Below are 20,874 nucleotides of genomic sequence, written 5' to 3' on the forward strand. Positions count from 1 at the left end.
TAAAAGGTGGGACCCACTTTTGATTAGAACCACTTTGTTTTACTTGCTTTTTAGATATATCAGCCATTTCAAGTATCATTACTGCTTCATGTCTGCATGTGAACTGGTTAATGTCATACATGTATATTCTTGAACCACAAGGGGAAAGGAAGTCAAATTGTTGGTTGAGAATGATAAGGGTGTTAAGCTGCCAATAAAGCCATAGTATTCTCACCCAATGATATATACATGTCAATTGAGTGAATACAGCAATATTAATTGCACACATCAGTGAAAGTTTGACAAAAATCACACAATCTGTTCAAAAGTTTTGCATTTTACAATTTCTGTGCAGCCATTGCTGGATGAGAAGACTACTACAGTTTGAGACGTTCGGAATGGAAATAATCCGGAAAGAAAATGTACGGAGAATCCCACAAAAATTTAAGTTTCTACAAACAGTATGCATTCCTTAGACTTGTTAATGACATTACGTTAAGGGTAATATTATTTCCCCTGCTTTCTGAAATAGGCAAAGTTGAGTGCTCTTTCAACATGCCAGGGGCCCGTTGCATACAAGTTACTATTATGGTAACTTTGCCATCCAATGGTAACTACCACGGCAATAATACTCAACAGCCAATCAAAATCAAGAATTCCATGGAAGTTACCACTGGATGGCAAAGTTACCATAATTATAACTTTTATGCAAAGGGCCCCAGGAAAGTAAAATTATTTTTAATAGAATTTTCTTTTTATTGTAACATTGTTTTCCATATGTGATGTCACAAACTTTAGTCTTCCCATTCAGCAATGGCAGCACTGAAACTTAAAAAATTGATAACTTCTACATGTACATAGATCGTCCAATTGTCCTCAAACTTTCACTAATGTGTTTTAGTAATGTTGCTGCATTCACTCAACCCATGTATATCTTTGGATTTCATTCTCCTTAACACCATAATGTCTGCTTGATTTCATTCTACATGTATTAAGTAAAGTGAATCTGGACACAGATCACTGTGAGGAATAAGTATTTGTTGGGCTTTTTATTGAAACCACACATCTGCTATATCTCATATCTTCTTGTTATTGCTTTGTCCTTTTTCCAACAAAATTCAAAAAGAAATCTTACACTTGATTTACACCAAGCTACTGGCAAGGTAAACAGACAATAGCAATCACTCGCTCACCTCGCTTGGGTTTCTTGCACATTATACAAAATTTGTAAATTCCAATCATATCCCACATGCTGTGTACACTAACTGGACAATTCTACTAAATTAAAAATACTACTGGAAAAGTTGATGGCTAAAAATCAGCAGTAAAAGACATAACACAATACCCAAGCTCAGATGTATGGCAGCATTTTATGTAGAATTTTTTGCATGCATGCATTGAGTGGACATGCTAACATATCTGTTCATCTGCAAACAGTCTTCATGCTCACAAAATGATGGGAAAATGTCCAAAAACTTTTATTTCACTACAAAGTCACCAAAACGTATCAATTATTATGTTTCTACAAGACAAAGAGTATTTTGATCCTGTAATGGAATACTCTGTATTTAATAGACACTTTCGTACACTTTGGTTTCCTACTCTAACAATGCAGTATTGAGTCAGGTATCAACCTTCACGAAAAGCCTACAGCATGTGGACTAATTCAAGGTTCATCTGTTTCACAGTGCAAAGAGGGTTTGAATTTTCGCTACTTACTATCGAGTACCATAAGATTCCAATGAGTTATGATTCAATTTCTAAATGTGGAAAGTCTCACATCCAAAGAGAGAGAGACATTGTAGGAAACAATACTGTAATAAATGCCTGTAAAGAAGTGATGAGGAGAGTCTGTTTGATTTGATGGGAGCATTCGAATATTGAAACAAAAGGACCTCCACAGTCATCATGTCAGTAGAAAAGAAAAAGAAAAAGAAAAAAAGATGAACCATAATGAATAGGTCTGTTCTCCTGACTTGACGATACTTCAGCTACTCATTCCAGATTTGATAGCTAGGTATAATCACTCTATATATATAATTAAACTGAGTCATATTCACTTGACTCAAAACTGGTCTGTGGCTAATTTTAGTGGTGGGGGTGGGGGGAATGGAGAAGGGGCCAAACATTCTGGGAAATGTTTTGACCAGTCTTCCGGCTGATTTTCATACAATGTCTTTGTGAGTATTTATGTGCTAAAACCAAGATGCCTGAAGGCTAGTTCATCTCCTTTTGCCTTTTTTCTTCTGTTGTCTATTATCATTAGGATTCCGCCTGGGGCCAGAGCCCTGACCCCCGATGTGCCGCACCCCGAGTTGTGCTGAGCGACTGGTTACATCGCGTGTGGCGAATGGTGAAGCCATCGCCTCGTAATCTGGATCAAAGACGTTGGTCCTCTGCCGAGCCTTGCGAGACTCCCGATTGTGTGGGACATGCTGATCAGCAAAGAGGATTGGGTTGGTGGCGTGCTTACCGCCTTCTGGTTTGGGCAGGGCATACTGCATTGAGGAGAACAAGGTAGAGGTAAAAAAGTAATAATGATATGAATAATTCAGAGTATCTATAAAGTAACATCAGAGTGGAACAATGCACTGTAAAGCAAGTAAATAACGAAGAGCCATACTTTACAACAACCACACATTATGAACAATCTGGCTCTCTGCACTAATAGAAAACTTTTTCCAAAGTATCTCTTGTCAGCAATGTGCATCATCACAAAAATACCCTATTTGAATGTACATTGTATTCATTTGAAAGTCATACAAGGTGCAGTGATGAGATCATTCTAGCCAAAATATGAACACTTTTTTTTTTTTCAACCTATGAAATTCATTTAAACCTATGAAATTCATTTAAACCTATGAAATTCATTTAAACCTATGAAATTCAGGCCTTTGCTTGAAAAAGCATGCATTTGGCAAGTCTGATAATAATGTTTACAGTTACCATAATGAAATCAAAGTGACAAATCTGGGCCCCATTTCACAAAAGATATTAGGATAGCAGTCCTTGCTAGAATGGCAACTTCCCATAGCAGCAGCCAATCAGGAAGCTGAATTCTTATCATTACCATGACAATTTCCATTACAGCAAGACTTGCTGTCATATCAACTTTTTATGAAATGGGGCCCAGGTGTCCTCTTGACAGGGATAACAGGCACCCATGGAGTTACACTGCCTGTAAAAATCTGGGCAACCAGCTTCATGATTGTTTTGACATTTATTTTAAATGCAAATGCACAGCTCTCACAATTATACAAGTGATGCTGAGGATTTGAGGTCAAAGCTTATCTGGTATACATCATGGCCAAATTGTCATTCACCAATGGGCAAATGCATAATTTTAAATCTTGGGGTGCAAATTACTGCACCATTGAATAGGAATGCAAAGCTACCTTCATTTACTCCTAGAAATATTGCAGAAGATTTTTATGCCTCCGCCACGAAGTGGTGCCGGAGGCATTATGTTTTCTGGTTGTCCGTCCGTCCGTACGTCCGTACGTCCGTCCATCCGTCCGCTTTCGTTTACGCGATAACTTGAGTAATATTTACTGGAATTTTACCAAACTTGGTCCAAGTATGAAGTATGATGGGGCAATTATTTGATAAGATTTTGGGTGAAATCGGCTAAAGGTCAAAGGTCAAAGGTCAAGGTCAAATCCTGAAATTGTATCCGTTTATGCGATAACTCAAGACTGGATGGAGCAAATTTCACCAAACTTTGTTGGAGGATAATATATGATGGGACAATTACTTGATTAGTTTTTCAGTGAAATCGGACAGAGGTCAAAGGTCAAAGATGAAGGTCACATCATAAAATATATCTATTTACGTGATAACTCAAAACTGGATGAAGCAGCTTTTACCAAACTTGGTCCAAGGATGATGTATGATGGGACAATTAGTTGAGTAGATTTTAGTGACATTGGCAACAGGTCAAAGGTCAAAAGGTCAAGTTCAAATGCTACAAATGTTGCAATTTCCCCCATATCTATGCAATGCCCAAAGGTATTTTCTTGAAACTTGATGTGGACATGTACTACTGCGTAAAGATGCTCCAGAGTTTCATGTCATAAGGTCAAAGGTCAAAAGGTCAAAGGTTAGGTGAAAATGTTGCAATATCACTTTTCTTGCAAATGGTTCAATGTATCTTTGTGGAACTTGGTACATATGCATGTACTGACGGGCAGGGATTATCTAGGGAATGTAGTGGTCATGGGTCAATAGTCAGGGGGTCAAAGGTCAAGGTCAACTCCTCAAAATTTTACTACTTCCCTCATATACTAGTATATATATGCAATGTTTGCATTATTAGTTTTAAAACTTAATACTGTATGCATTACCTAATGGAGATTCTCTGGGAAATTTCGAGCCAGAAGGTCAAAGGTCAAAGGTTAAGGGTCAAAGGCCATGTTTCAATGCTGCCCCCTCCCCCCCCCCCCAAAAAAAAAAAAAAAAAATCTATTTTGTACCGTCATTACACTCTTTCTTCATACCTTGGAAATTACTCAATGCATAAACTTATAAAAAGGTCCATCACAATTCATGTAAAAATTCTCAATTCCCCAAATATGTGTACCTACACTCTTAGAAAATTATAGCAAACCCAGTTCAAGACATTTCTGACAAACCTGCCATTTCAGTATTTTGCCAGTTATGTGAAACTGTCATGGATCACACATTGTGAGGACATTGTTCTATATGCCTACTGGGAGAATCATGCATTATGGCGGAGGCATCAGTCGCCATAGCGACATTTCTAGTTCAGCTTATGACTTCTACTGCACATCATTACCAAGGAATCTGAGGCATACAAAGTAAGTCTGACTATAATGGACATGTCAAGTTACATGTATGACGTACCCTCATGCCTCTGGTGTTGGGAGGTCTCCTGCGGGACATGTGGTACCTCTGGGTCCCATCCTCATCCACAGTCACCGTCACTTTGTCTAAACTCTTGTTGCCGCATTTGGGACAGAAAATCTTGCTCATGTCATGTGTCACTCTGTGAAAACAGAATACATCAGCAGTCATAAATCAGTCATAGTCACTCTGTAAAGAGAAATTCCAGCAGTGGTTATCCCACATAGCACAGCTTCCTGAAATTTACTGATTCATCAACAGGGAATAATGTTCTTCACAATTAGCTTGATTCATGTTTTTGTTGTTATTGAAGGATGTAATCCAGGATTATCAAGTCTGAGATGGGCACAATATACTTTTATAAGTTTGACATAACTTCCTGATAAAAATTACAATCTTACACAACATGATATACCACAGGAAATAGATGTTTAGATATTTCCTCATTCAGCACTTTAGTTCCTACAGCTCCTCATGTGCACTAAAATCATGATGTGTTTAAAGTTATCCATCACACTCCACTGGCCACAGTGTACTCTGGATAAGTCTTGAAGAGGGCAAGACACATTCAAAGGTTGCATGTAATCGAACGACAGTGTCCATCACAATACTGACAAGAATAAACCTTCTTCTCCAACAAGATAACTCACTTGAAGCAATCATGGCAGCGGAGCACAAAACTCTTGGCTCTCTTGATCAGCATTCCATTCACCGAGATTACAGGGATCCCAATCTGGATCAGGACATTCTAATGTGAGTACAAAGAATTGAATCAGCTGTTTAGAGGTCAACTCCAATATCAGCCCGATTTCAGGTTAACATGTAGATCGTATCCTGTAATCCCTGTATCATAACAGCATGTGTCAAATTAAAGTTAAACATCCATATTTATGTATTTGATAATGCAAATGAAAATTAATCTCAAATATTCTTTTAACTAATATGGTAAATATGTTACGTTGAGGTATACCAGATGCTTAGAACTGTAGCTCAGAATAGAAAATGTTTTCTCTTTGCGGTGACACAGATGTACATACCATACATTTACAATGAGAACTAGGAATCACAAATAAAGACATTTTGAAGAACCTTACAAGCAAACAAAACATGAGTTCATCAATACCCCGTGATCTGGATTGAATGTTTTTCATAGATCTGTATTTTTTTTTTCTTATTAATGTGCTAAATGTGTTGTTAAAGTACTGAGAATCTCAGACATGGCATGTAAGCCTTGTTAGGTAAGGTACTACTCACCTGCATGGCAAAGTCAGAAGTCATGCAGCCAACCCTGATACCTTCCAGGCTTGCCTCGTCTTTCACACCCATCTGCTGTTTGACCTGCGAGATGTTATGAGGTGTGATCCACCCTGCCTCATCATCATCCACATCTTCATCCCCATCCGCATCATCCCCTTCTCTATCCTCCATCTTTCCCTCATCTTCATCCTGTTGATCCACACCTTCCTCCACCGGCTCCTCCTGTTCTCCATCAACCATTACATCCACTGACCTGCTCTTAGGGGGTGAATTTTCACTCTGGTCATGCTCTGTCCTCCCCTCCTCCTCCTCCCCCTCCTTTTCCTTCTCCTTGTCCTCCTCTACACCATCCATGGCTCCATCTCCCTCATCCTTCTCCTCACTTTCACTAGTCCTGCCACTCTGTTTGTGGTCTGCTACCACATCTTGGCTCTTTTCTGCACTATTATCAACAAATGTCCCATCTTTCTCCTGAATGCTGGTCAACTCCAGTTCAACATCAGCTGGTTCAGACTTTTGCAGACCATCTGAGTGTGAACTAGTGAGCACTGAAATTTTATCATCCACCTGAAAGTGGGTAACAAAAGTAGAGATTAGAATGGTACATACAGGCCTCACATATACAGCACTCAAGAATAAGTCCTCTCAAAATACAGTGAACAGAGGATATTTATATAGAAATGATCAAGAAATAATCAAGTGTAAAGCTCAGAAGCTCAGAAATCAAATACTGACAGACAATTTAAAATGAAAGAAAAGAAGACAAAGAAGAGATGGTTGACAATACCCAGTATACGACTCGACGCAAGCATTTACCATATGACTCAAAGTCAAAAGTGCCTTTTAAAAATATTATCTCCCACTACATGAATGCATTGTTCATCATATCCAAGGTGGGAAATCTAATTATTCTCTGCAAGAGTGATAATGATTCTTCCTCATACAATCGCCGTAGTTGTTGATTATGAATTCAACCACTTCCAAAATAATAGACTTGCAAAATATAAAGTGTATACAGCATCTATTTTGCATGCACATCTAGAGTTCCTACAAGCAAAATTAAAAATATAGAACTGTAGTTACACAGAACCATAATAAGAGTAAAATGTGAGATACACAAAAGATTTATGCAGCATGGAACATACACATGCACTAAAATCAAGCACCCTTGATATTAAAAATTGGCATTTTACAGTTAAATTTAGATCTTCAGTAGAATCATGTTATACAAAACACTACTCTGAGCTTACCTGCTTGGATGGGTAATAAAAGCCTGCAATATCCTTGACACTCTCAAGTGGCTTCTTGGAGGCAGAATATGTTACCTGAAATGACAAATGACTAGCTATCATTAGCAGTGTTCTACATCAGCAGCATACACAAACAGTATTACAAATGAATTAATATTTGCTTATTTGTTTGTTTGCTTGTTTGTTTGTTCTCTCTTTATGATGAAATGTCTTCACAAAGAAAAGAAAAAGTTCACCACTCACTTCTGGCACAGAATTAAGGTTTCCAAATGACTTTCAGGGAGATCTGGGCAGTTGATAAATGCCAAGCAGTTTTAATCATGGGGTTAGAAACGCTGAAAAATGTGCAATCTCAAATGTGTTTGAGCCAGAAACACTTTTCTGTAGAAATGATAAACACAACCAGTCAAGTCAAAACAGAAATACATGTATGCATGAACACAGGGACTTGTGATATTTGTTCCACAAATTTCATGATGAAAGTTGGACACATTAGGAAAACTTGGATCATTCCTCCTGCAAAAGAAATATTTTGACATTAACATATGAATTATAAAATGCTCACTCACCCTTTTCTCTGGCTCTTTCTTAAGATGGTCTGTTCCAACATGTTCTTTGGTCAGTTGGTATGTCAGGGCCAGGACCCTTATGTCCACAGCAGAAAGACTCTGGTAATCTCCAGTCTTCCTCGCAAAATTTGACACTGAAATTACATAGAGCATACTCACACTAGAAATAAAACATTTCAAAATAATGAATATTTTCAATAATCATTACATAAGAGAATAATGTATGGTTGTCTCAGTGATTATTTTGTGACATGTCCTACAACAATGGAAGACACAGAACCAAAAGACACAATCATTCATCTTACAGCTTTACAACCATTCTTCAAAAAATTAAATGTCCAGTACCTTAATTTTTAGTATGTTAATCTTTCTGATACAGTGCTGAATAATGCTATCACAAATGTACAGTCCAAGCTGTTTCACTAACATACTAATAGCAACTGTTCATTTAACATGTATAGGGCGGTGAGTTGGCTCAGTCGGTAGCGTGTCTGCCTCACGATCACAAGGCCCGGGTTCGAACCCGTGTCTGGACTGAGCAATGTTGTGCGTAAGCATACCGTCCCCTCTAGCAAGAGGCAAAACACTCTGTCCCTCGGATAGGACATAAAATGGAGGCCCATGTATGAGAGAGTAACAACTCATGCATGTAAAAGATCCCGCTTCATTCATTCATCGCAAAGAGCAGGGTGTTTAACCCGGTGAAGTGGTCCCACCTCACATCCAACTGGACCCCATGGAAGACCAGCTTAACGTAGCTGAATATGGGCTATCCAGCCATCTTCTCAGGTGAAAAATGAACAAACAAACAAACAAACAAATCAGTAACCAATCCTACCACTGATGATTGTTGTTCACAGCTATTAGTGTGGACTTACCAATTTGGATGCATTCTGTTGAAGGCTCACGGAACTTGAGTTCATAAGGAAGAACAGCTAATCTTTCCCTTGTTGATTTGTCTCGGATCTCATTCACCACTACTTGTAGTGTGTGCACATTCTCAGCAATGTCCTGCAGTGATCAATCACAAGATATTTGATACAACTGTATTTCTTATATTTCATTGGTTTCCACTTTCCATTGAAACAATATCATTTCAGTTTATTTTGCAATTTAGTAAAAAAATAATGCACTCATGTTTATCATTTACTGGCAATGAAGACTTCTAACATCATTACGGAAAAACAGGTAGAGAGAGAAAATGTAATTGGTACAAAATACCACAGCTAAATCATGATTAGCATTCAAGTTATCACTATCTCAACTGTCTGTAAAAGCTTCCCAGCGAAAGGACTACAAAATAACTGATTTGATTTTCACAATTTGGTGATTTGGCTCAGTTGCTAGCACCTTCTAAATCACATGACCTGTCTTTGATTTATGAGTCTGAGCAACACATTGTGTGTAATCATACTGTCCCCTCTAGTAAGAGGCATAACACTCTGTCCCTTGCATACGACATTAAATGGATGTCCCTTGTGTGAGTTAGTCATAATTTACACACATAAAAGATCCTACATTGTATTTCATTCACTAATTGCAAAGAGTAGGGTGCCAATTCGATAAAGTGGTCCACCTATGTATCTATCCACAAAAAAAGAAAAAAAAAGGTTTGCAAGAATCTTCAAGAATGAAGGTGGCAGACTGAATCACAGGAAACATTGTGACACCTGCTTGCAGCTCCATAAACATCTCAGGGTGCTACATAACTTTTTTTTTTTTGAACCACTTGCCTGGTTGGGAACCAGATTTTCATATTGCTGCAGAGCACTTGCCCAACATAAAGTTTACTTGCCCAAAAAAGAAACTCCAAAATATAAGAAACTGATACAGAATTGATAATCACTTGGAAGTCAATGGCTTAATAAAACACAATCATTTGAATAAACAGCCCACATTGGTTTGCACGTTTACACACATTAGAAAAACAAACTCGGGTTAATCAAGTGTTGGAGTTGCATTGCATTGGGGCTTCTTCATGCAAGTATTGGAAAGTTGCTGAATGAAATTTACACAGTCATTACCTTTGGGCTTTATGTACAATTGTATGATTGACTTTGTGATTTTGTACGGGGAAAAGTGAAAAAAATTAAAGTGGCTTCAAAACTTATTGCTTTTCCAATTCAGACCACCATTTTCTCTCATTGTTCCGAAACACTTGCCCAACTTTGATTTTCACTTGCCATAGGCAATTGGGCAAGTGCTTATGGAGCACCTTGCCACCTGTGTAGCTGTTTAGCATCTTGGCCTGCCTGTTGGGTTCCATGTGAGTGATCTGGGAAATATTTCTTGATTTTGTATACAAATTTACAATCATTCATTACATTTCATTCATTGCATTCATAATTGTATTTAATGTTAAACAATTTGTCATATTTCATTCACAGGCTGCTAGATGTGCCAAGTACATCTAAACTTGGCATATAAATCTAAAATATAGTAAAATTTAATACTGGTAATAAGGTACATGTACATATGCAGCTGTGGTACATGCATGTTGTTGGCATTTCTTTTCTCTTCTTATTCTTATTGCTGTCTTTTTGACAGAGCTAATTTAGTAATTAGCTTGGTTTCTTGAACCAGAGATGTCTGCTTGATTAATACAACACAAAATTTTAGCAAAAAATTACTAGGTTCCAGATTATTTTATTAATATATGAGCATGGCTCAGATACTGGGTACCCATTGTGTTACATTTGGGGCAAAATATGAACTTTGTTTAAAATTTTAAAACACTGTGTTATTATTATCAACAGATCCACAATGTGTACCTATGGATTTTCAGACCTACAGCACTTTGCATTTCTAAGTTGTGCGTTAAAAACACCCCAGTTACCATGCCTTGCAATGGAAAGCAATAGTCATTCTCATAATTTAGTGTCCCGTTACGCCAAATCATTATTTTGGTAAATTCATTTAGACCAACAACTGAATCATTTAAACCTTTCAAAACTCTGTTACTAACCAAAATATCACAGAACATGTACAAAACTAATCTGGATGGCCTTGAGGTTAATACAAGGAAATATTGGACGAGCTATGCACAAATTTCGACTCATCCTGACATGGGGTATGGTACACTCTTCAGTGCAAGTTAGTCCACTTCATTCCCAGATCTATGTGATCTATGTATTTTGATGTACATTCCAAAGGAAACTTAGATCAATGTCGAATTAACTAATATACTGAATGAAATTTGTTTGTATAAACACAGAATTTTAGAAAAAACGATATTTCAGTTAATTCGTGATTGACCAATCACAGACGTTTTCACTTCATATTTCGGGTCATCTCGTATATCTCAACCAATCACGGTGCAGTTTATCAAAACTTTGGGGAATCCCCCTCTTGCCGTCCAATATTCTTAATATTGGTCGCCTCGGCAAAAAAATATTGGTCGAGTTCAACAAACTTTCTAAGTGGGTTGGAGGTTATGAGGTGCATCAACAAAATAACACTTGTATTTGGGCTCTAAAAATCCTCTGTATGGATAATAAATCTCTATTATTGGAAGGAGAGGTTGTCATTCTGCACATTTGATTTGCTCATAACATTTCGTGTCCACACTGGACACCAATGACAAAATGTTGACTCATTCAGAAAATTAATGAAACCATATAAAGAGGTTGCATTATTTTTCATAAATGTTCACTACTCTTTGGACTTAGGCTGAATTGTTCAATAAATTTATATTCAATGTTTTCGCCTTTTTGAAAACTTAAAGGGATCGTATAGTTTTGGTTGAGACCTAATTTTAGGTTTCTAACATTTTTTGGTGAGATGATGTGAAACCTCTTATGAAATATGAAAGAGCATGTAATTCTATGAGGAATTCAACATTTATTTCATGAAGATTGGTTCTGAAATGGCTGAGATATCCAAAAAAAGAGCAATTCTAATAGAGTGTGGGATCCACACTTTATTACGATCGCTTTGTTTTTGGATGTCTCAGTCATTCAAAACCCGATTTTCATCAAATAAACTTCGAATTCCTCTTAAAATGGTATGCTCTGTACTATATCATAAGCATTTTCTTGGTATCTCGCAAAAAGCTAAAAGCTCAATTCTCATCTTCACCAATACTGTACCATCCCTTTAAGTCCTGCTTAATGTAGGTGATTCGCTCATAACAGAACACATGCCATGGACACCAAACAAATATGCAAGAGAAAATAGGTGTATTTTAATGATTGCGATTCACTGATTTGCTTCATTTCTCTCTTGTTTATAATTCATGTTGTTTCCAAATTCCAATAGCTCTATCAAAACTTAGGAATAGATCAATAGTTGTGTAGCATTCAAAATAAACATGATAAATGTGAACAGCAGCTGCAGCTGGTGAAGCGGTTCAGTGAAGGCCACCAGTTGTAGCGTGTCAATACAGACATCTAAATGTTTTGTAAATAATTAAGAAGTTGTCGCTCGATCTTGTTACAGAAATGTACTTGTAGGATGGGGAGATACAGTGTAAAGTTTAAGATTTGCAGGTCATCGATACATACAACTGTACTGTCTTGTGTAGTGTAGGCTGGGCCTTGAATTTTTGTCTAGAAAGCAATTCAACATCACAAAATGCAAAGTTGTTCACAATGGGAAACGGAACCAGAAGAATGACTACACCATATCTACAACTGATAGCCAAAGCAGGATCCCTGTAGCTGAACAGGAGAAAGACCTTGGAGTGACCTTTGACTCTGCACTTTCTTTTTCCGAGCATGTTGCTGAGATAACCAAAAGAGCCAATACCAAGCTAGGCATTCTGAACAGATCCTTTTCTAGCCTGAATGAAAGAGGATGGCTTAAGCTCTACAAGTCCATCATACGACCCACACTAGAATATTGCAACTCGGTATGGTGTCCTATGTTCAAAAGAGATGAGGATTTGTTAGAGAAAGTGCAGCAAAGAGCCACACGTCAACTTCCACATCTTCGCCACCTGGAATATCCAGACAGACTGAAAGCCCTGGGTTTGGAGACTCTTGCATACAGGAGACAAAGAGCAGAGGTTCTACAAATTTATAAGATCATGAATGGGATTGACCACCTTGATGTACACAAATTCTTTCAATTGGTTGAAAGCTCCAGAACCAGAGGCCACTGCATGAAAGTCAGAAAACCCAGATCCAAATATATGTTGCGACAAAAAACCTTCTCTGTTCACAGTTGTAACAATTGGAACTCTCTGCCAGACGCAGCTGTCAGAGCATCAAGTGTTAATCAATTCAAATCTATCCTTGAGAAACACTGGAACAGCCATCCCCTAAAGTACAGCCCATATCAGAGGGACAATGAAACCTGGAGGGGCAAATAAGCAACGCTTTACGTCTCTACATCCAAGTAAACTCCAAGTAAGTAAGCTCTACGTAAGAACAAACATGTGGGACTGACTCCAGTCACCACCACGGCGCAGAGGCATTTTACAATGATGCACTTGCCCAGACTTTCAGCATCTAACGAAAATGGCTTCGCTTCGTACAGAAAGCACGAAACGTACTTAGGCTGAGAAAATATTTTGTACTCACTTGAAGCTGGACATTCCGAAAGAATGCCACAGTATCCACCACCACATGTTCTACTCTTGAGGTTTTCGCCATTGCTGCATCCATGCATTGCAGGTTGATGTATGCTGTGTGAACACTAGATGGCAGGCTTTCTAATGCGTCGTTTTATTTGTTGTCATATCCTAAAAATAGGAATTAAGTGAGCTGACTCAAATCCATACGATCCTGCTCTCACAGTAAACAATTGATTTTGTATAAACACCCTTCATATATTCAGGGCTCGTCGGAACATTTTATACACTTCCTGTAACTATTGGCACCAACTATCATGCCTGACCTACAAGGTAAGACGTTTTTAAATAATCGGCAGTAGGTGATTGTTGTGTCTAGCCTACTGTGCAGCTGTGTAGCTAGTCTATACAGTCAACACTTCTTTTTGGTCCCACCTATCTGGTGTTGTGTTGGGGTTTAATCTCCTTAGAGATTCTTAATGATGAGTGCATCTTCTGAGCTCATAAGTAAAACTCACGCTATTGTCAAGGCTGAAAGAAGCGAAGTTATATACTCTCAGTCTCATCATGCCATTGGCAAGAGTTCCATGTCCCCCCCCCCCCCCCCCCCCCCGTGAGGCTGCTAAAATTGAAAAGAACTTAATAAGTGATATTATTTACTTGTATGTCTAGGCTATGAATAATCTATAATGTATGATAAAGTATTATCAAGTTAATGATCTCGATGGGGTAATTAAAATAACACGAACCCCAGCACAACCCCAAGTCTTTAGGTTATTGGGGGTGGGGGGGGGGGGGGGGGGAGGGGTATACTTGGGTGACCCGCACCTCGTCATCGTTAATGTTTGCGCATATTTGAATCACATTTCGCCACTGAAATTCTTTGAAATTCATCTCACATACAGGAAAAATGCTGAAATTTCCAATGGAATCACAAGCTCACTGATCGATATAGAAAATTTGCAGCTATCGTCGTCAAACGCGAACGATGCGAAAAAGTTGCGCACTAGGGAAGGGGCCCGCAACTCGTCACCTGCGCTCCCATAGACAAAGCACGTAAAAGACGTGTGCGGGTGACCGTGATGCTCCCATAGACATACACGTAAAAGATGCGTGCGGGGACAGTGGTGATACTTTACACGTAGTGTCCTATTCCGATTAAAATTTCAGATTTTCGCGAAAAACTGTTCGATTTTCACCAAAATTTGCTTGGTTGTGGTAGCTCTGCCAAGTTTCAAGCGTACTGAACACAGTCCTAGACATAAATTTTTGTTTAGTGCGCTTAAAACAATTTTAAGCGGGGTGACGGTATTCGGGCCCCTGACGAGTTGCGGGCACCTCACTATACATATAGAACTCTTGTGCTATTGTACTTTTGCACCTGTTTGTCAAATGATCTCTAAACATGCACAAACTCACCCTTGTTATTCAGTAACCTAAAATACTATACTTTCATCTGAGTCTCCAAAGTCGAATAGAAGTTAAGTTTTAACACTTTTAGTAATTTACGAAGTGTCAGAAAATCATTGGAAAATCTTGGTTGCTTGAAATGCTGCTCTGTACACAAGCACAGTATGAATGCGTTCAGTGCATGCACTAAGGGTTGATCATTAATTTGGTATGAGTGTAGCCACACAGCAGCTTTTTCTATGGTGACCTTGACAAGCTAAAATTTGTGTTTCTCTTTTCCCCGACCAAGTCTTGCATTAGCGGTTGTAGCTTCAAAGCAGTTGAGTGTGTGAGCGAGTGTGTGTTGCCACTTACAATTATGTATCTTTCTCTTTCTTTTCTATATTTTCTTTTTTCATTTTCAGGTAGAATCTATACCTGAATTTCCCTTCCCTTCCTATCAATCATTTCTTTGTGGATTTCCTTTTATCTAACTTTCTCAATTTCCTATTTGACTGTACTTTGTGCCTAATAGTTGTTTGTTTCCTTCTTGGGTTTTTCCCTCCAACTACAAGGGTCTTTCCTTTCTATCCCCTCCAATATATTTTTTTTTCTTATGTGTCATTCTAATGAATCATTTTTTTAATTTACATTTCAACCTTTATAATTCTTTCTTTCCTTCCTATTCATCTTTGCGTTCATCCAGTTTTAATTCATCTCTCATTCTATTATTCAGTGCTTTTCTGTTTTTCAATCTATATTTTCTCTTTGATTTTCTCCTCTTTTAAAACATATCCATCTCCCCTTGCTTTCCTTTATAATGCAAGTTCTCTTTCTTTCCTTCCAATATCTTTTAGTGTACTCTCTTTTGTAAACCTTTTGTTCCATTTTTTTCAAAAAAAAAAACCTTCAACAAAGTCCTAATGCTTACTTTAAAGTTTAGGTGTGCTTTTTTGACTTGTAGATGAAAAGAGGCCAAGCAGGGGAAAAAATTTTCAATGTGTGTGTGTGGAAGGAGAACATTATTTTTTTTTGCATTTTTAAACCTACAGTGCACTCCCGTTATAACAAAATGCTCGGGACCGGTAGTTTTCTTTCGTTATAACGAAATTTCATTATAACCGAACAAATACAATATATAACAAAAACAAGGAAACCATGCATATATCATATTCTGTTTGTTGAATACTCATCTTACACTGTGCAGATATGTGAAACGGGATGGTACACTGTACCTTTTAAATTTCGTTTGGATATTACATTAAAGAGAGCATAAAATTGACGGAAACTATGCGTGACACACGGAGCGAACACACTGTGATGTAAAGCGTTCGCCCATGCTTGTTCCACTACGAATTTTCGAAAACGATCCGCATTTCGTTATAATGGAGCACATTTCTTTTGTTTTTCTTTGTCCGTGGGGCTCGGAAGAGACTTCGTTGTAACGAAAATTTCGCTATAACCGTGTTCGTTATAAGCGAATATTGTACCATAGACATTAATGGCAATAATTTTGGGACCAGAAGGTTTACTTCGTTATAACGAAATTTCGTTATAACCGTGTTCATTGTAACGGGAGTGCACTGTATTTGTTGATGTTGAAATTGTTCTTTTGTATTTCATATATGTTACCTGTGGATGCCAAATCAATCCTGTTCAGATGTCCTCTTTCAACTGAAGGTAAACAAATAGTTCTTTATTCTTTTGTTACAATTCTCTATTTGTAAATGATTCCGGAACTTATGGCTGTTAGCATAACTTTTCAATCATTTGATTGTCAAAGCTGAAGTAAGTCAATGGTGATTTGTAGAATTCCATGCAAGGAATTTAAAATAGCTTAAATCTCGTACTCAAATCTACACCCTACAAGAGATACAAAAGGTATCATTGTTATTAGTTGTTAGAAAGTGTAGAAATCTCTCTTCATAGTTTGCATGCTATATCTATGTATATACTTTATTTATGTGGAATATAGTCTCCACAAGTAATCTTTAACTGTGTGATTATCACCTTTGATGCCCCCCTTGTTTTGTAACAACAGTTTTCTTCAAAACAACTAGAGAGGTTTGCAAAGAAAGCAGAAAAAGAACAGAAGGTTCAGCAAGGAAAAGTGAAAAAGGTAAGAAAAAAAGTCTAATCTCTAACTGGATATGCAATACTGCATGTCCATTGCATTTCAAAGTATAACACTGTATTGTCACCACCCTTGGTCAGTGATTTCTAACATAATTATGCATATATAAGAAAATAATAAGAATTTACAAACTGCATGGAAAATGTTCTGAGTTGAACATGTAGAAGGCTTTAAGATGAAACAAAATGAACAAAAGCAAATCAGAAAATGGTGCATTCGGTTGATAATGCGACCTTGCCAATATTGCATATATTGAAATAGCATGGTGTTATATTTCAAGCATCTCTCTAAGTATCTTTCTGTTTTGTTTTGTTTTGTTTTTCATTTAGACCTTCCATTTCAATTTTCCTATTTTGGTGTTTTAGATGATTGTGCTATTGCCAAGAACTTGGATCAGTACAACTTAAAAAGTTATGGAGTGTTAATGATAGCAGGTCTGAAGTAAAATTCTTCATTTTCCATATGATTATGTTCATGTATCAATGCCCTTCCAGATGTATATCCATCAGGTCATAGATTGTTCCTCTTTGAAACATCTCTGACATGTCTGTATTGGCAAGTGTGTAAGAGTTGAAAGTATGATTTTTCTTCATATGTACTCAATCTATTTCTCTCCCCTCCCCCCCCCCCCCCCCTCCACAAAGGCTCTGGAGCAAGGGAATCCAGAGGGGGCCAGAATATATGCTGAGAACTCCATCCGCAAGAAGAGTGAGTACCTCAACTTCCTTAGGATGGCATCCCGAGTCGATGCTGTCTCATCAAGGATACAGTCTGCTATGGCCATGAAACAGGTGAGAGATGATGATTAAAATTCATCTTTGAGTTATTGCTGCAAAACTGGGCATTAACACCATAAATCCCATGAAGTTGCTTGTAGCATGAGCAGACCTACTGCATGATATGAGAGATGCTGGTGCATGTGTGTAGAATGTATTGAGTAATGATGATTATGTTGGATGCCCTGATTTCATGGAATATCAACACATGTCGTTTTTGTGCTGCATACTGCTCTCCTCTTTGAGTCATACAATGTTTTCAGGTGTCCCAATTTGATTTCATTCAATGTGGTAAAACTGTCTAATTATCTTCATTTTCACTGTAAGGTTATATTTCTTTGAATATCATCTTTCAATTAGGTTACAAAGAATATGGGTCAGGTCGTAAAAGGACTGGACAAAGCCATGCAGTCTATGGACCTGCAGAAGGTAGGAATCTGTCTCTACATTATTTTGTTGTTTCAATGTTTTTATGGGGAAATCCAGTCACATGGTAGTACTGTGTTTATAACTGTCAACAATTGAGTATATGAATATAAGAACGACCCAAGTCCATGGAAGATCATTTCGAGTAAACTAAAAAAAACTTCATATCTTTTTTATTTGTCCAATAATATTCTATTTAAATGTGATGGGAAGGCAACATTGTATATACAAATTAGAACATATATTATTATGACAATTAACATTTACATTAATTGTGGAGAGGCCATTTTGTGTGGTGTACTTGGGTCATTCTTTGATTCATATACATGATATTCTGCTATAGAAATGGGAGAAGGATGGGAGAGGGCGCTATTATATGAATGTAAGAATGACCCAAGTCCTTCATTCTTACATTAATATAAGATTTAACTCATTCATTTCAGGCACTTCCGGGAGTAATTAGGATTTATCATTTATACACAAGATGAGTCCATGCATAAGCTACAATTTACCATGTCAAACTGAATTTGGCCAAAAATTGGACTTGGGTCGTTCTTATATTCATATACTCAATTTTATCTGTTCTTAGCAGCTATTGTGAATGAGTTGATAGAACACTGGACCATCAATGACAAGGTCCCTGATTCAAGTCCCATGGCTGCAGCTGTTGTGCCCCTAGGCAGGGCACTTTATCCTTATTGCCTTGTTTTTTGGAGGGGCCTTATCAGTCCCAGGGTTTCATGGTCACAAACATTTATTTCTCTCAACAGGCACATCAAACAAATCAAGTCAATCATATGAAATTAAATTGTTACTGTTGAGACTAGGGATTGTTTTCATTGATGTAATATACATCATACTTTTGATTTCCCTAGCGTGTGCTTTCCAGTAAGGACCATCTTATTCAGTATAAAGGGCCTTGCACAAAGGTGTGTTCAGTCAGTGCAAGAAAACTGGGATATGGATCACCAGAAAGAGATCAACTTATTCAATTTACATATTGTCACTGGAGTAAGAACCTTTCTCTAAAAAATCATGAATCTTTAGAAGGAGGAAAAATAATTTCATTTTTGCAACATCCCCACAAAATAACACCAATGTCGGCATAAAATATTGTATAAACATAGTTTTAGATTTCATTGATAATATTGTAGTACAGTATTTTAAAACTTATATCAGTATTTTTGTTGTTCAGAACTCTTACCGTCTTCCGTAAGAAATCTGTTTGTAAGATACCACTGAATACATATAATGAGATATGATCTGTATCATCATATTCTTTGTCATTTTTTTTTCTCCTCACTTTATCTCTTCTCTGGTCTGGGATCATTTTATGTTTCTAGATATCGGCCATCATGGAGAAATTTGAAGGGCAGTTTCAGGACTTGGATGTACATACTCAGGCAAGTACCAGTACTGGCACAACAGCCTTTCTCCGGACAAGCTATATTCATTTGCCCTGTTTGCTATGTAGGACAGGGAAGGATAAACAGATAAATAATACCTGGAGGATTAATTTTCCATTCCCTAGAAAACTTATAAAGAGCCAATGTTGATGTCCTGTGATTCTTCTCCCTTTGTTTCCCTGAATGTCCAGGCTAGCATACTTACGTTCAAAGACTCCTGCAGGCAAAAAGTTCTCTCTACCTGTGCATACACTTCCTGTTACAAGAATTACCTCACAAGTGATTTTAAAAAAAAAAATCACCTTAACATCATGCAAGATGATTCAACAGCAGTCAGTTATTTGCAGATTTCTCAGTAAAAGCTGATCAATTTGTTTCCCCAAATTTAGCTGATTTGTGGCACCTGTTATTTAAGTTTGCTTCAAGCAACTTTCTTTTAAAGATCCATTTTCAGGTATGAAAAGTCCAACTGCTAGATGATGTCCAAAATTGTCCTCATTTACAGGTGTTGGAGGGCTCCATGGGTGCTGCCACGACCCTGACCACGCCCGAGGACCAGGTGGAGAGTCTCATCCACCAGGTGGCAGAGGAGAATGGCCTGGAGTTGATCAGCGACATGACCGCTGCCCCAGCCCCGGGGTCAGCCACTCTGGCCTCGGGCTCGAGAACACTGGAGCAGGAGGACCACCTCACTCGCAGGTTGCAGGCCCTCAGGGAATGATTGCCCACCCCGCCCTGGTGTGCCCCCCCCCCCCCCCCCCCCATTATGTGAGGTATTTTCATGTTATAGTGCATTATTTTGTAAATATGAATCCAGATGCTAACATTTGAGAAAAAAAAGTCAAAAACAAAGTGAGCTAAGTACTGTGGTAGTGTTTTCAGTTTACTTTCATTTCAGCCAAAGACATGAAAGATGAGTGTAGGTGGGATCTTTTCAGCATCTCAGTCCAGTTGCTTGTGTCATACATCAAAAAAATGGGCTGCTTCTTCAGATCAGTGCATATGTGTTGATATTCTGTATCCGTGACAGTCCTGTAATGATCTTAGTTTGGCATTTTCTTGGCGATTTCTAACATCACAGTGCCCAGCAAACACTGATTTCATATAGAAGGACATACGAGGAACAGAGTATAGATGACCCTATGCCACAGATAAAGGTTTGATGATTGTACTTACAGAAGATTACCAAGCCCTTTCCCTACCATAATACAAGGTTACACCATGTGGGTGATAGACATCATCAGTGAATTAGCTAATGTTTACGATACTCTAGGGTTTTATCCTTTCCCTAAGTAATCTTTGATTTCAACAGG

At 37.9% G+C, this 20,874-nt stretch overlaps 2 protein-coding genes across 2 annotated transcripts; one reads left to right on the forward strand and one right to left on the reverse strand.

The window, feature by feature from the left end:
* Positions 1-1,567: 1,567 nt before the first annotated feature.
* On the reverse strand, positions 1,568-13,512 carry LOC139738705 (RNA-binding protein NOB1-like). The gene is made up of 8 exons (XM_071649340.1): positions 13,441-13,512; positions 8,797-8,929; positions 7,919-8,052; positions 7,350-7,424; positions 6,097-6,666; positions 5,493-5,590; positions 4,843-4,984; positions 1,568-2,477 (listed from the first exon to the last, which is right to left on the reverse strand). The coding sequence occupies exons 1-8, from the start codon at positions 13,510-13,512 to the stop codon at positions 2,202-2,204; spliced, it is 1,500 nt and encodes a 499-aa protein (XP_071505441.1). The 3' UTR covers positions 1,568-2,201.
* A 115-nt stretch (positions 13,513-13,627) lies between these two features.
* Positions 13,628-20,304, forward strand: LOC139738707 (charged multivesicular body protein 1a-like). The gene is made up of 7 exons (XM_071649341.1): positions 13,628-13,763; positions 16,480-16,499; positions 16,861-16,938; positions 17,598-17,744; positions 18,090-18,158; positions 19,499-19,558; positions 20,067-20,304. The coding sequence occupies exons 1-7, from the start codon at positions 13,748-13,750 to the stop codon at positions 20,280-20,282; spliced, it is 606 nt and encodes a 201-aa protein (XP_071505442.1). The 5' UTR covers positions 13,628-13,747; the 3' UTR covers positions 20,283-20,304.
* The last annotated feature ends 570 nt before the right edge of the window (positions 20,305-20,874 follow it).

Source organism: Diadema antillarum, unplaced genomic scaffold (assembly GCF_040938485.1).
Source record: "Diadema antillarum isolate AM-2024a unplaced genomic scaffold, OU_Dant_1.0 seq00000765_RagTag, whole genome shotgun sequence".
In the NCBI taxonomy this organism is placed as follows: Eukaryota; Metazoa; Echinodermata; class Echinoidea; order Diadematoida; family Diadematidae; genus Diadema; species Diadema antillarum.

Bases quoted from the DNA above. Each gene is read 5' to 3' on its own strand.
- LOC139738705 (XM_071649340.1), bottom strand. From the start codon at position 13,512: ATGGCGAAAACCTCAAGAGTAGAACATGTGGTGGTGGATACTGTGGCA. The intron at 7,425-7,918 runs GTGAGTGAGCAT...TTGTCATTTCAG, and splicing joins AGAAAGAGCCAGAGAAAAGG to GTAACATATTCTGCCTCCAA. The intron at 5,591-6,096 runs GTGAGTAGTACC...TACTCACATTAG, and splicing joins CTTCTGACTTTGCCATGCAG to AATGTCCTGATCCAGATTGG.
- LOC139738707 (XM_071649341.1), top strand. The intron at 16,939-17,597 runs GTAAGAAAAAAA...CCCTCCACAAAG, and splicing joins AGCAAGGAAAAGTGAAAAAG to GCTCTGGAGCAAGGGAATCC. The intron at 19,559-20,066 runs GCAAGTACCAGT...CCTCATTTACAG, and splicing joins ACTTGGATGTACATACTCAG to GTGTTGGAGGGCTCCATGGG.